This window comes from Triticum dicoccoides, chromosome 1A, assembly GCF_002162155.2.
Source record: "Triticum dicoccoides isolate Atlit2015 ecotype Zavitan chromosome 1A, WEW_v2.0, whole genome shotgun sequence".
Classification (NCBI taxonomy): Eukaryota; Viridiplantae; Streptophyta; class Magnoliopsida; order Poales; family Poaceae; genus Triticum; species Triticum dicoccoides.
The window spans coordinates 378,233,690-378,246,853 of NC_041380.1; the positions used below are offsets into that span (position 1 = coordinate 378,233,690).

Genomic DNA, 13,164 nt, shown 5'->3' on the forward strand with positions numbered 1-13,164 from the left:
GAGAGTGATAACGATACGCCACATGCCTCTTGTTTAAAAAAAAAAAGATACGCCACATGCCTCCATCGTCCTGACACCGCGGCCCGTCAAATTTTCGCCCCGCAAAGACGGGCGCAACGTGGAAAAGTATACGCCCGCGACGAACCGTGCATAATCACCGCGTTATCCCCGCGCTGCACCCGAGCAGAGCTGCTATAAGTACCGCTGCAGACCCAGCAGCTTCGTCACACAGGCCTCTCTCCACTCTCCTTGAGCTATACTACATTACACGAGCTGGTCAGCTGTAGGTGAGCTAGTGAGCATGGCGCGGTTTGCTGCGCTCGCCGCGCTTCTGCTCGCCGTGGCGGTGGGCGGCGCCGCGGCGCAGGGCGTGGGCTCCGTCATCACGCAGTCCATGTACGCGAGCATGCTGCCCAACCGCGACAACTCGCTGTGCCCGGCCAGGGGGTTCTACACGTACGACGCCTTCATCGCCGCCGCCAACACCTTCCCGGGCTTCGGCACCACCGGCAGCGCCGACGATGTCAAGCGCGAGCTCGCCGCCTTCTTCGGCCAGACCTCACACGAGACCACCGGTATGTCAGTTAGTGTTGATTTCGATTGTTGTTTTCAATGGAATTCGTGGCTGCCTTGATTAACTGAAGTACGTGTTTGTGCATGCCGTGTCAACGTGCAGGCGGGACGAGAGGCGCCGCCGACCAGTTCCAGTGGGGCTACTGCTTCAAGGAGGAGATAAACAAGGCCACGTCCCCACCCTACTATGGACGGGGACCCATCCAATTGACAGGGTGAGCAAAATCGCAAATTATGGCCTACTACTTTGAAGCATCTTCCACATGCAAAATGATACTTGGTCAACCCAAATATCACAGGCTCAAATAATCTGTAGAAAAATCTGGTTGAAAAGTACAGCAGTGTTGACATTCTAGCTAGCCGCTAATCCCGACCTGATCCAAATAAGCTTTCGTTTTCGCGTGCAACAATTGTTAATAACAGCAAATACCCAGCTGGGTCTTGGTTGCTTTGCCGAAAAGATTGTTCTGATGAACCAGTAATTCCTCGTGCGAATGACCAGGCAGTCCAACTACGATCTCGCCGGGAGAGCCATCGGGAAGGACCTGGTGAGCAACCCGGACCTGGTCTCTACGGACGCGGTGGTGTCGTTCAGGACGGCGATGTGGTTCTGGATGACGGCGCAGGGCAACAAGCCGTCAAGCCACGACGTCGCCCTAGGCCGCTGGACGCCGACGGCCGCCGACACCGCTGCCGGTCGGGTGCCCGGATACGGCGTGATCACTAATATCATCAACGGCGGGCTCGAGTGTGGCATTGGCCAGAACGATGCCAACGTCGATCGCATCGGCTACTACATGCGCTACTGCAGCATACTCGGCACGGCCACCGGGGGCAACCTCGACTGCTACACCCAGCGAAACTTCGCTAGTTAGACAGTGTATCCACGCCTTATGAATAAGTGTCTATACTTATGCCATTGTGGAATAAATAATTCAACATGTGATCAGTTGATTCGTATGGTAATACGACTAAGTTGTTGCAACAAATTATGGAAATTAAATAAAATCAGATGATATTGTTATGTTGTGTACACAAGATAATGTATAACAGGCCGACCAGAGTGATAGCTGTGTGTTTTTTTCCGGGGAAAGTGTGATAGCTGTGTTGCTTGTCCAATCAGTAGTGCCCTCATGTCGCGAACCAATTTGTGATTAGATGGTTAGAAGGACACAAGGATAGTGGTATCCAGCTCATCAGGATTCAAGTTCTATACTTGACATTTTGTGCTCGCATTATTTCTGGATTTATTTCAGTTCTCCGGCGATGTTCGTTCAGTGGGAGAAGACATTCGGTCAACTGCGAGACGTCTATGGTGACTTTATAAAATCTCAAGACACTATACCAACTCAGTCTCTCGGAGGTGCTTATAGGGGTAGATGTGCGTGTTGTGTTCATAAGGGTAAGTGTACTTTAGTGTATGTGAGCGATTTCAATTGTACTGTGTTAAAGAAAAGCAGTACCCTTATGTCCGGCTATAGGGCAGCCTCGCCTAAAGAGAGCGTTGTACTGCATCGTCACAATGTGCGGGTGGAGATGATTTTTTTTCTTTTTTTCAATGTTTATTGTTTTTACCTTTTCCTTTATTTTTTTACTTTTATTTATACTTCGAAATATTCCAAACATATTTGATATATATTACCAAAAACACTCTCACATAAAACATTTCGAAAATGTTAATCAAGTATTTAAAAAATATTAAATGTGTATAGAAAAATGTTGCTCATGTATATGGAAAATGTATACAAAAAAATACATAATGTGTATTAAAAAAGTTGATCATGTATTCAAACTTTGGCACCTTTTGGGTTCCTTTGCTATATTTAGAGAATTAGTTAATTTCAAGATATTTAATGGAGGTAAATGATTGTTGATTTTTAAAAAGATTTAAAAATGAAGTCTAAAAAGGCTGAAACTTGGCATGACCTCATGATAAGATCGATAGAGGGTGCGGTAAAAGATTGAGAGAGTTGTCTAAAAGTTGTGATGCACTTTCCTTAGAAACTGAAGAGTTGACCTGGAGCACTGTTTCATCACCGCTGCTGAACGTCCATGGCTCCCGCGACACCGTGCCCGCGGCCGGCGGCGCCACATTGATCTCCCTCATCCGGCCCTCATTTCAGCCGTCGAGACCAGATCCGGGCTGCTCTCCGCGTCGTCTTTCAGCTGCCCTCCCTCTCCCCTTCAGGCTCTCAAGGCGCTGCTCATGGCCCTCGCGTTCGCGTCGTCATCTCCGACTTTGTTGGAAGCCTCGGCTGCTGCCGCCGCACTGGCCGCGGCTGCTCTTGCCTCCCGCATGGCCGCCCCGACAGCTGGCGGCCGTCTGTCCCGTGCTGGGCTCCCGCCGAGGCCAGATGTGGCAGCATCTCCGATGGCGCAGTCGGGCATGCGCTCCCTGCCTCGCCCCCGGCCTCCTCCGCTCGGTGTCGCTGCGTTTTCTGCCCTGGACGCGGCGCGTGCTGCTCTAGATCGTGCTCCTGGCCTGGTGGTTGGAGGGCTTGGATCCCCTGCCTCCGCTGACTCTGCTCCTGGCAGCACCACGCCGTCAGCCCCGACTTCTATTGTGGGCGTGTCGTCCCCAACTCTTGCCGGCGCTGCTACGGTGTCCTCGACTCCTGTGGAAGCCCCGCCGCCACCCCCGGCTGATGTTGCTGAAGCACCGTCCATGACTCCGGCTAGCAACACCGCATCGTCCACGACTCCGGCTGGCACCACTGCACCGTCCCCGACTCCTGTAGAAGTGGCGCCATCCCCAACTCCTGACGGTGTTGAGCCGGGTCTGAACAAGGCGCGACATGTTTCATGGAGCTCCCTTACCAACGATGAAGATGACGAGGATGACAATGTGCTGGCCCCGCCGCCGGCTACCAAATCCTCAGTTCCGGCAGCTCGGCCGGGCATGGCATGTGATGCGGATTCATGTGGTGGTTGGCAAAAGGTGATGCCACGGCGCAACGTGCAATGTCCAGTGTCACTAGGCCCAACACTGGCTCCCCGTCCTATCCTCGCTTGGCTTCATGGTAGATGTTGCAAATGCCTCTATCCTGGACACCGTGCAGCGGAGTGTCGAGATCCTTTTAGGTGTTCTCGATGCCTTGAGAATGGTCATCGAGCGTGTGGGTGCCGCAATGCCTGGCATCCCCTTAGCTTTTTGGGAAGCCCTACTTTGTCGCCATTGCCCCGCCTCACTGTCGGACACCAACAAGCTTCAGTTCCTCACAAGGTCCAGAAAGATGTCGCGCCCCTCTCAAAGACGTTTGGTCGTGATTCTTGGGCATCGATCGTTGCTGCTCCTGCTGGCTCTGCGGTCTCGGCGGATATCCCAGTGCGGCCTACCTTGGAGAGGCAGGCCGAGCTGTTGCGCTCTGAGCTCGTTGATATGGCTTCCTTCCGGCTTGAGGAGACGGTCCAGCCTCTGCGTGATGTCGTTGACTTCATGCAAGGTTGGATGTTGCGGATGGGGAGCTTCATGGAGCAAGTTGAGGATGCACTAGGAGGGCTCTCCTTGGCGCCGCCTGTGTTGCAGAGTGCTCATGTGTTGCGCCCTTTGGTTGTGCCTGATGGCAGCTTCGAGGTTGAGAGGGGAGACGAGCTTCATGGTTGTTTCTCCCCTCGTGCTAGAGCCAGCTCACCGCCGTCGGCCTATGAGGGTCTAGGAAATGATGTGGTTGTGACTCCGGTACTGCAGATCATGCCTGATCTTCGGGAGCTGTGTGGGGGCTTGGTTCTGCCTCTGTCCGTCGAACAACCGAAGGTAGACCTTCCTAAGATCTCAATTGTGGCTTATCGCCAGCATCACCCCTGGAGTCTAGCCAGATACTTGATGCTGAGGAGTGTGGTGATTTGGATGTTTCAATCTCTCGATCTCCTAAGTCCATTGGGTCTGAGGCACCAACCAGTCTACCCCTTGGTGTCATGGAGCATGGAGTTTTGGATGTTGATGATATTTCCTCGTTTGCGACCATGGAGCGGGTGATGCCTGTGAGTGACATGACCATTGAGCCAAGTGGGTTGGCACCTACTCGAAATCCAGATGCTCTCTTTGCGAAGGAACTTTGTGACTTACTCGCCAGTGTGGAGGTTGCTAGACCTGATTTGGGTAGGTCGATTGCTTGCCTCTTGACATGGACACCAATAAGGAGCAAACAAAAGAAGGTGGGCAAATGAAAGAGTGGCGCCATGGGCAAGGCGTCTCTCGCTGCTTGATGGATGACATTCCATCTCTCGGTCCGCTTTGATTGGGTTGTCATTGAGGGTTGGGAGGTGCCTGATGTCTTGTGTCGAGCTGTTCTTGTTGGGGGTCTCTTGGTGTAGTAGCGATGTCGAGGTTTGTGGATGTTGTGTATTCAGAGAGTCTGGGAGGGACCACATGTGTTGTTGTGGGGTTCCTTGCCATGTGAGGAGTTAGTCCGTGCTCCATTTGTATTGGTTTTCGCCCGGTTTTCTGTAAATTAACTGGGCAATCTTCTTCGTCTTAATTAATCGATGAGGCAAAACTTTTACCCCCATTTCAAAAAAAAAACTGAAGAGTTTTCGGGGAAGCAGCCGAGATTCATAGGGAAAGTGTTGGGTTTGATGGTGAACACAAATTTCTGTCATAATTTCCCCTTGAAACATTTGTGTTAAGATACATTAGTTCAAGTTTCATGTTCAATTTTAAGACTTTTTCAGGTTAATTTGATACGTGACGAACGTGCCTCGAGGACATCTTCAATTTCTAAATAACCTACACCATAGCTTTTGTTAAAAAAAATTAACCACATACTCTACATCTCATGTAATGACGCCATGCAAAGTTTCGTAGGTTTCAGACAACATTAAAAAAATCTGAAAATTTTGAAAATCATCTTACATATTGAAAATTAAGTTTGTGTGTTTTAATGTCCACATATGCATATTTGAAAGTACCAAAGTTTTGTCTCATAACAACCAAGTACTGAACCTATATGATAACTGCCTTATTTATGATATTTCTCACTTTTTTTGGAAATTTTTAAATCTAAGTTCAAATTTTAATACGCAAATTTATTAATAAAATGCATAAAATATAGCACATAATTGGCGAGTGGGAGCGCTGACGCCAGGGAGGTGGAGGCTATCCCCTCGACAAGTCGTGCCCCGGCTAAAAAACGCGTGGCAAAACCGGTAACATCCAGTGGGGTGCGCCTTCGCAACCGTATTATTTAGATGCGCTACCTTTTTTGAAACATTCGGGGTTGCGGCCACGCTGGCCGTCGGACCCAGCTTAAAGAATACATTGCTAGGGAGTGCATTGACGTGGTTGCGCTCCAGGAAACGATTAAAGCTGATTTCACATATAGAGATTTGACTGCCTACGATCCTCTCCATCGTTTTGTCTGGGGCCGGGTGCCGTCTGTAGGCCATTCTGGTGGTCTCCTTTTGGGATGTAACAGTGATGTATGCGATGCTGTAAGCTGGGATGTGGGCGCGTTCTTCATTTCTGTCACGATTAAACACAGGATCTCGCTTGCTCCATGGGCAATTGTTTGCGTCTACGGCCCGACTGACCACTCTAGGGCGGCTGATTTCTTGGGAGAAATCCAAAGCTTGGTTGGGGCTAAGCAAGGCGCCAACATCCCCATTGTCCTTGGGGTGATTTTAACCTTATCCGTTCGGGAGCGGATAAGAATAACCCTAACATTGACTGGCCTAGAGTTAACTTGTTCAATAATACGATTGCATCATTCGCCGTGCGGGAGATTGCTAGGACTGGTGCTAGATTCACGTGGACCAACAAGCAACTGTCGCCGGTGCGCGGTGTTCTGGACCGGGTGTTTGTGTCCTCCGACTGGGAAGTGTTATTCCCCATGTGTACGCTGGTTGCGGAAACGCGTATTGGGTCGGATCATGTGCCACTGATCCTAGCCTCGGGGGAGGACCGGATCAAGCGCAGCCCCCGTTTCTTCTTTGAAACTGGGTGGTTTGAGATAAAGGGCTTCGGGCCCTTGCTCATGGCGCGCTGGGAGCGTGCCAGAGCGGCGGTCGGCTGCTCCAGGGGTCCTTTGGACACTTGGATCGCGGCGGCTGCGACCCTTCGGGGTTTCCTCCGTGGGTGGGGTGCAAACCACGGGAGCGAAGCGAAGCGCGCTCGGGAAGCTATTATTGCTGAAATCAAAGCCCTCGACGAACAAGCTGACTCCAGACCCTTCCTGGAAGCCGAATGGGCCCACCGTTACGCTCTTGAGAACCAGGTGCTCGCCATTCTTAGGGAGGAGGAGGAATATTGGCGCCGTCGGGGCGGCGTCAAGTGGGTTACCAAGGGCGATGCGAATACGGGATATTTCCACGCCTATGCCAACGGTCGTAAACGGAAGTGCTCGATTTTGAGACTTCAATCTGATCAAGGGATTTTGGTTAGTCAGGCTAACATCGTGGCACATATCTATGACTTCTTTCTTAATCTGTTGGGAACAGATGAGGAAAAGCGCCTCCAGCTCCGGGCAGACTTCTGGGGGGAAGAGGGCCGCGTGTCTCAAGTCGAAATTGACCTCTTGGCTTTGACTTTCTCCACGGAGGAGATCGACGAAGCCGTGGGTGCAATGAAGATTGACACGGCGACTGGTCCGGACGGCTGGCCGGTCGCGTTTTTCCGACGCTTCTGGCCGATGTTTAAAGACCTTTTCTGCGGGATTATCAATGGTTTTCCGCTAGGTACGGTAGATGTTTCGCGCCTTAACTATGGTGTGATTAGCCTTATTCCCAAAGTCAAAGGGGCCGACACTATCAAGCAGTACCGTCCTATCACTCTCATTAACGTACCTTTCAAGATTTGCTCAAAGGCGTATGCGATCAGACTTGCTCCGGTCGCGCAGCGCGTTTTAAACCATAGTCAGTCTGGCTTTCTCAAAGGCCGCAACATTCTTGAAGGGCCGATAGTGTTGCAGGAGACTATCCATGAGCTTAAACGCACCGGGCAACAGGCCGTGCTCCTAAAGCTTGACTTTGAGAAAGCATATGATCGCGTGAACTGGGAGTTCATCCGCGAGGTGTTGACTCGCAAGGGATTCGAGTCAGGCTTTGTCCACCGCATCATGCATTTGGTCTCGGGTGGCCAGACCGCGGTGTCGATCAACGGAGAGGTTGGGAACTTCTTCCGCAACAAAAGAGGTCTCAGGCAAGGGGATCCCTCCTCGCCCCTGATTTTCAACTTTGTTGCGGACGCCTTATCAGCCATGATCCATAAGGCTAAGGACGCCGGTCACATACGCGGAGTGGTCTCTCACCTCATTCTGGGTGGTCTCACCCACCTCCAATATGCGGACGACACCTTCCTGCTCTTTGAGCCTGACGATCATAGCGTAGCTTCAGTCAAACTTATTCTCCTCGCTTTCGAAATCATCTCTGGTCTTAAGATCAATTTCCTTAAGAGCAAGGTAATAGCCATTGGGATGGATCCTCCGCTCGCTTCTCATGTAGGCAATCTACTTAATTGTAAGCTAGGGAGCTTTCCAATTAAGTATTTGGGCCTGCCTATCTCAGATAAACACATCTCCATTCTGGAATGGGAACCCTTGTATGGCGAGGTGGCAAATAGAGTTAGCCCCTGGCGTGGTCGTTTCCTCTCCTCGGCGGCCAGATTAATTCTAACTAACTCTAGCATGTCTTCCCTTCCTCTGTTCATGATGGGCATGTTTTTGCTGGCTGATGGGGTTCATGACAGGCTTGATACGCCCCGATCCAAGTTCTTTTGGGAAGGAACGGGGATCAAAAAGAAGTACCACCTAATCAAATGGGCCGCGCTCTGTCGCCCTAAGAAATTTGGAGGTCTTGGGATTCTTAATTCGAAGCTAATGAATGTCGCTCTCTTAACCAAGTGGATTTGGAAACTCTCCCAAAACGAGCAAGGGCTCTGGGTGGATATTCTTCGCGCCAAATACTTCCCAGATGGGAATTTCCTTACCTCCAAAGCTAAGGGATCAACTTTTTGGAATGGGATCCAGGAAGTTATGCCAGCATTCACCTTAGGAGCCAAGTTTTGTTTCAACAATGGGTCCTCAACACGGTTTTGGTTGGACCACTGGTTTGGCTCGGAACCCTTGTGAAAAAGCCATTCCGTAGCATATCGGCTTGCTACTAACGTGGATATCCTAGTGGCAGATGCGATGCGTACCAATCCGCCTGCGGTCTCTTTCAAAAGACCCCTGCTTGATAACGAACGAGCCTGTTGGGACGGGCTTGTAGCTGATCTGGCGGGAGTGAACCTTCGTCCTGAGGCCGACTCGGTCTCCTGGGCTCTCTCGCGCTCGGGGAAGTTTTCTGTCCAATCCTTGTACAACAAAATGACCGAGGGACCGACCCTGGACATAGCTAGGGGGCTGTTGAAAGCTGCCATTCCCTTAAAAATCAAAATCTTCGTGTGGCAGATGTTTCGCGATCGCCTGCCCTCCTCCAATAATATCGCTCGTAGGAATGGGCCCTCTGACGGCTCTTGCGTGCTATGTGGCCAACATGAAGATGCCAACCACATATTTTTTAACTGTCATCTTGCTCGTTTTGCTTGGAGTACGGTTAGGGAGGCGTTCGGGCAGACCTGGGATCCTCGCTCTACCTCGGACCTGCGCGCTTTACTAGCTGCTTTTAGGGGTGGTTTTGGCCGGGTCTTATGGCGCTGCGTGGGAGCCTTGTTGTGGTCCATTTGGACCACCCGCAATAAGATGACTATCGAGCACAAATTTCCTTCTCACCCGGTTGACATTATTTTTAAATGCCACTTATTTCTTCAGACATGGACACCGTTGGGGAAACGGCGTGATGCGGATCGGATGTCGAAGGCGATGGAGCGGATTCGGACGATCCAGATTGATGCCCGCCACTAGCCTGCCGTAGGCTCTGATCTTTTGGACCGGCACATTGCTCTATGTTGCTTATCTCCTCTTGCAGGCTTCGGCCGGTAGCATGTATCGTACCTTGGCTACGGCCGTTTTATCTTTGTTGTTATGTGTTGAACCTGTTGGATGCTGCCTTATGTGGGCTTTATTAATTTAAAGCCGGACGCCTCCGGCGTCTTCGTTCTAATTTTTTTTTTGATGGCTTGAGTTCGATCTGGATTGGATCATTGGGTGCGGACGCAGCGTATTTCCACGAGCGAGCCGCGAGGACGACATCGAAGCTTATTTTCAGCCTCCCGTCTATATGCGCTGTGCAAGCGCAGGGCAGAACCATATGAAAAGCTTAGCAGCCAGCGGCCGCCGCCGGCGTTAGCTGCAGCATGCATGTGACTGCACACCATGCCAAGAAGCCCGCGCGTATCGACAACGCCCGGAAAAGGACCCGTTTGTGCAGACGCGTGGAATTCCGTATGTACTAGCATGGATGAGACGGACTGTGAGCCATAGTCATGATGCGCCCGTTGTCCTATCACCCGGCCGTCGGGTTTTCTCCCCGCAAATAAAGATCGCGCGCGCAACGTGGAAAAGCCTGATGTGAATTATGCATCGCCAGCGCATTTCCCTGCGCTGCACCCGAGCCGAGCAGCTATAAATACAGCTGCAAACCAAGCAGCTTCATCACACAAGCGTCCTGCAAGCCCTCCTCCTGCGCTACACCGCACAGGAGTGCATTACACGAGCTGATCAGCTGAAGGTGAGTTGGCCTATGGCGAGGTTTGCTGCCCTCGCCGTGTGCGCCGCCGCGCTCCTGCTCGCCGTGGCGGCGGGGGGTGCCGCGGCGCAGGGCGTGGGCTCGGTCATCACGCGGTCGGTGTACGCGAGCATGCTGCCCAACCGCGACAACTCGCTGTGCCCGGCCAGAGGGTTCTACACGTACGACGCCTTCATCGCCGCCGCCAACACCTTCCCGGGCTTCGGCACCACCGGCAGCGCCGACGACATCAAGCGCGACCTCGCCGCCTTCTTCGGCCAGACCTCCCACGAGACCACCGGTACGTCAGTCAGCCACTGTTGATTTCGTTTGATGTTTTCAACGGATTTCGTGGCACTTTTGATTTGGACATGCATCGCTGCCTTGGTTAATCGTGTTCGTGCTTGTGCATGCCGTGTCAACGTGTAGGAGGGACGAGAGGCGCTGCCGACCAGTTCCAGTGGGGCTACTGCTTCAAGGAAGAGATAAGCAAGGCCACGTCCCCACCATACTATGGACGGGGACCCATCCAATTGACAGGGTAAGCAAGATCCCAAGTTTATGGCCTATAAGACGATCTCTGAAACACCATCCACATGAAAAACAGTATATTGGTCAACACTGATATCACAGACTGAAATAATCTGTAGAAAAAAATCTGCTTGAAAAGTACAGCTGTGTTGACATTCTAGCTATCCGCTAATCACGACCTGATCCAAATAAGCTTTCGTTTTCGCGTGCAATAGTTATTAATAATAACAAAGACACGGTTGGGCCTTGGTTGCCTTGGCGATGAGATTGTTCTGATGAACCAATAACTCTTCCTCGTGCGATTGACCAGGCGGTCCAACTACGATCTTGCCGGGAGAGCGATCGGGAAGGACCTGGTGAGCAACCCAGACCTAGTGTCCACGGACGCGGTGGTGTCCTTCAGGACGGCCATGTGGTTCTGGATGACGGCGCAGGGAAACAAGCCGTCGTGCCACAACGTCGCCCTACGCCGCTGGACGCCGACGGCCGCCGACACCGCTGCCGGCAGGGTGCCCGGATACGGAGTGATCACCAATATCATCAACGGCGGGCTCGAGTGCGGAATGGGCCGGAACGACGCCAACGTCGACCGCATCGGCTACTACACGCGCTACTGCGGCATGCTCGGCACGGCCACCGGAGGCAACCTCGACTGCTACACCCAGAGGAACTTCGCTAGCTAGAAGTTGCTTGTCTGATATATGCAGGTCCCACGGCCATCACAGTGTATGCACTCGTTACGAATAAATGGCAATACATATGCCGTCGTGGAATAAAGGATTCAACATCTTGATCTAGTTGATGGTGCCGTGTGTATTACGAAGGTATAACAGGCCACAACTGTAATAGATTATGTAAACTGTCTGATAAAATCATGTCAATTGTTTTGTTGTACACAAAACGAATGTATAACGGGCCGATCGGTGTCCAAACCATTCGGTCATAATGAAGAAAAGAAAAAACATGACATAAAGGATGGAAAAACTACTTGCCGCATCATGCATGATGCACACAATCATAACTGGCTGAAGTCCTGGGCCAGGTCCACATCATGACTCCTGGGCCAGGTCCACATCACACACGGAGCCTTGCCGAATTTTGGCTGAGAAGTTGCGGCGCACTGGGATGGCGCTGAGACAATGGAGTAATGGGTTCTTCTCACACGCGAAGCTGCAGCTGGCCATGGCCTCGGAGGTTATACTTAGATTGGACATGGCCATGGATCTCCGTCCGCTGTCGACGGAAGAGCGTGATCTTAGAATGAGACTCAAGAGACGGGTGATAAGCCTAGCGGTGTTGGAAAGAGCTAGGAAGCGGCGGGCTTCTCAGGTTGCGAATCTAAAGGATGGGGACGCGAACACCAGGTTTTTCCACCTCAAGGTTAACGCGAGAAGAAGAAAGAATTTCATCCGCCGCCTACGGAATGGAGCCGGTTGGGCTACGGCCCAGGAGGACAAGGAGAGGGTGGCCCAAGAACATTTCTCGGCCATGCTTCACAAGGACGTACACCCGTCGAAGGATTTCAACTGGGACAATTTTGCTTTCAATCAGTGTGATTTGGCTTCCCTTGCTGAGCCTTTTGAGGAGAAAGAGGTGTTGGAGGCCATTGGGAAGATGCCAAAGGACAAGGCGCCGGGTCCGGACGGGTTTACTGGAGCCTTTTTTAAGGCCTGCTGGGACGTTATCAAGGAAGACATGATGGCCGTTGTTAACGGCTTCTCCAACCTTCGCGGAGATCATTTCCAGTGGGTCAACACGGCTAATATAGTGCTTATACCCAAGAAAGATGGTGCAGAGTACATCTCAGATTTCAGGCCCATTAGCCTCATCCATGCAGTGGCTAAGATTGTGGCGAAAATGATGGCTTCACGTCTTGCTCCTTTCATGCATGTGCTAGTTTCCCACTCCCAGAGTGCCTTCATAAGGACTAGAAGCATCCATGATAACTTCATGTATGTACGCAACATGGCTAGGCGGATGCACCGGTTGAGGAAGCCTACTCTCTTGTTTAAACTGGACATCAAAAAGGCTTTTGACTCCGTGCAGTGGGACTAACTGTTGGAGCTTCTCCGTCGCCGCGGTTTCCCAACCAAATTCAGAGATATGGTTGCTGTCCTATTGCGCTCCTCATCCTCCAGAGTTCAAATCAACGGTGTTCCTGGTGGGCCTATTTGGCATGGCAAGGGCCTTCGACAGGGCGATCCGTTCTCACCTCTCCTATTTGTCCTAGCAATTGACCCCATCCAAAGCATCCTTGACACTGCCACACGCAAGGGCAAGCTTCACCAGATAGGCGGGAGGAGCACCCGCATGCGCACCTCTGAAGGAAATATGCCCTAGAGGCAATAATAAAGTTATTATTTATTTCCTTATTTCATGATAAATGTTTATTATTCATGCTAGAATTGTATTAACCGGAAACATAATACATGTGTGAATACATAGACAAACAAAGTGTCA

General features: G+C 51.4%; 2 protein-coding genes across 2 annotated transcripts; both read left to right on the forward strand.

The window, feature by feature from the left end:
• Nucleotides 1–216: 216 nt before the first annotated feature.
• On the forward strand, nucleotides 217–1,608 carry LOC119274472 (chitinase 8-like). Its single transcript, XM_037555181.1, has 3 exons — nucleotides 217–575; nucleotides 677–788; nucleotides 1,076–1,608. Exons 1-3 carry the CDS (start codon nucleotides 302–304, stop codon nucleotides 1,446–1,448), a joined length of 759 nt encoding a protein of 252 aa, XP_037411078.1. The 5' UTR covers nucleotides 217–301; the 3' UTR covers nucleotides 1,449–1,608.
• An 8,488-nt stretch (nucleotides 1,609–10,096) lies between these two features.
• LOC119274482 (chitinase 8-like) lies at nucleotides 10,097–11,600 on the forward strand. Its single transcript, XM_037555191.1, has 3 exons — nucleotides 10,097–10,474; nucleotides 10,603–10,714; nucleotides 11,015–11,600. The coding sequence occupies exons 1-3, from the start codon at nucleotides 10,189–10,191 to the stop codon at nucleotides 11,385–11,387; spliced, it is 771 nt and encodes a 256-aa protein (XP_037411088.1). The 5' UTR covers nucleotides 10,097–10,188; the 3' UTR covers nucleotides 11,388–11,600.
• Nucleotides 11,601–13,164: the final 1,564 nt, after the last annotated feature.

Excerpts from the sequence above, each read along its gene's own strand:
- LOC119274472 (XM_037555181.1), top strand. The coding sequence starts at position 302 with ATGGCGCGGTTTGCTGCGCTCGCCGCGCTTCTGCTCGCCGTGGCGGTG. Across the intron at positions 576-676 it reads GACCTCACACGAGACCACCG|GCGGGACGAGAGGCGCCGCC; the intron begins GTATGTCAGTTA and ends GTCAACGTGCAG. Across the intron at positions 789-1,075 it reads GGACCCATCCAATTGACAGG|GCAGTCCAACTACGATCTCG; the intron begins GTGAGCAAAATC and ends GCGAATGACCAG.
- LOC119274482 (XM_037555191.1), top strand. The coding sequence starts at position 10,189 with ATGGCGAGGTTTGCTGCCCTCGCCGTGTGCGCCGCCGCGCTCCTGCTC. Across the intron at positions 10,475-10,602 it reads GACCTCCCACGAGACCACCG|GAGGGACGAGAGGCGCTGCC; the intron begins GTACGTCAGTCA and ends GTCAACGTGTAG. Across the intron at positions 10,715-11,014 it reads GGACCCATCCAATTGACAGG|GCGGTCCAACTACGATCTTG; the intron begins GTAAGCAAGATC and ends GCGATTGACCAG.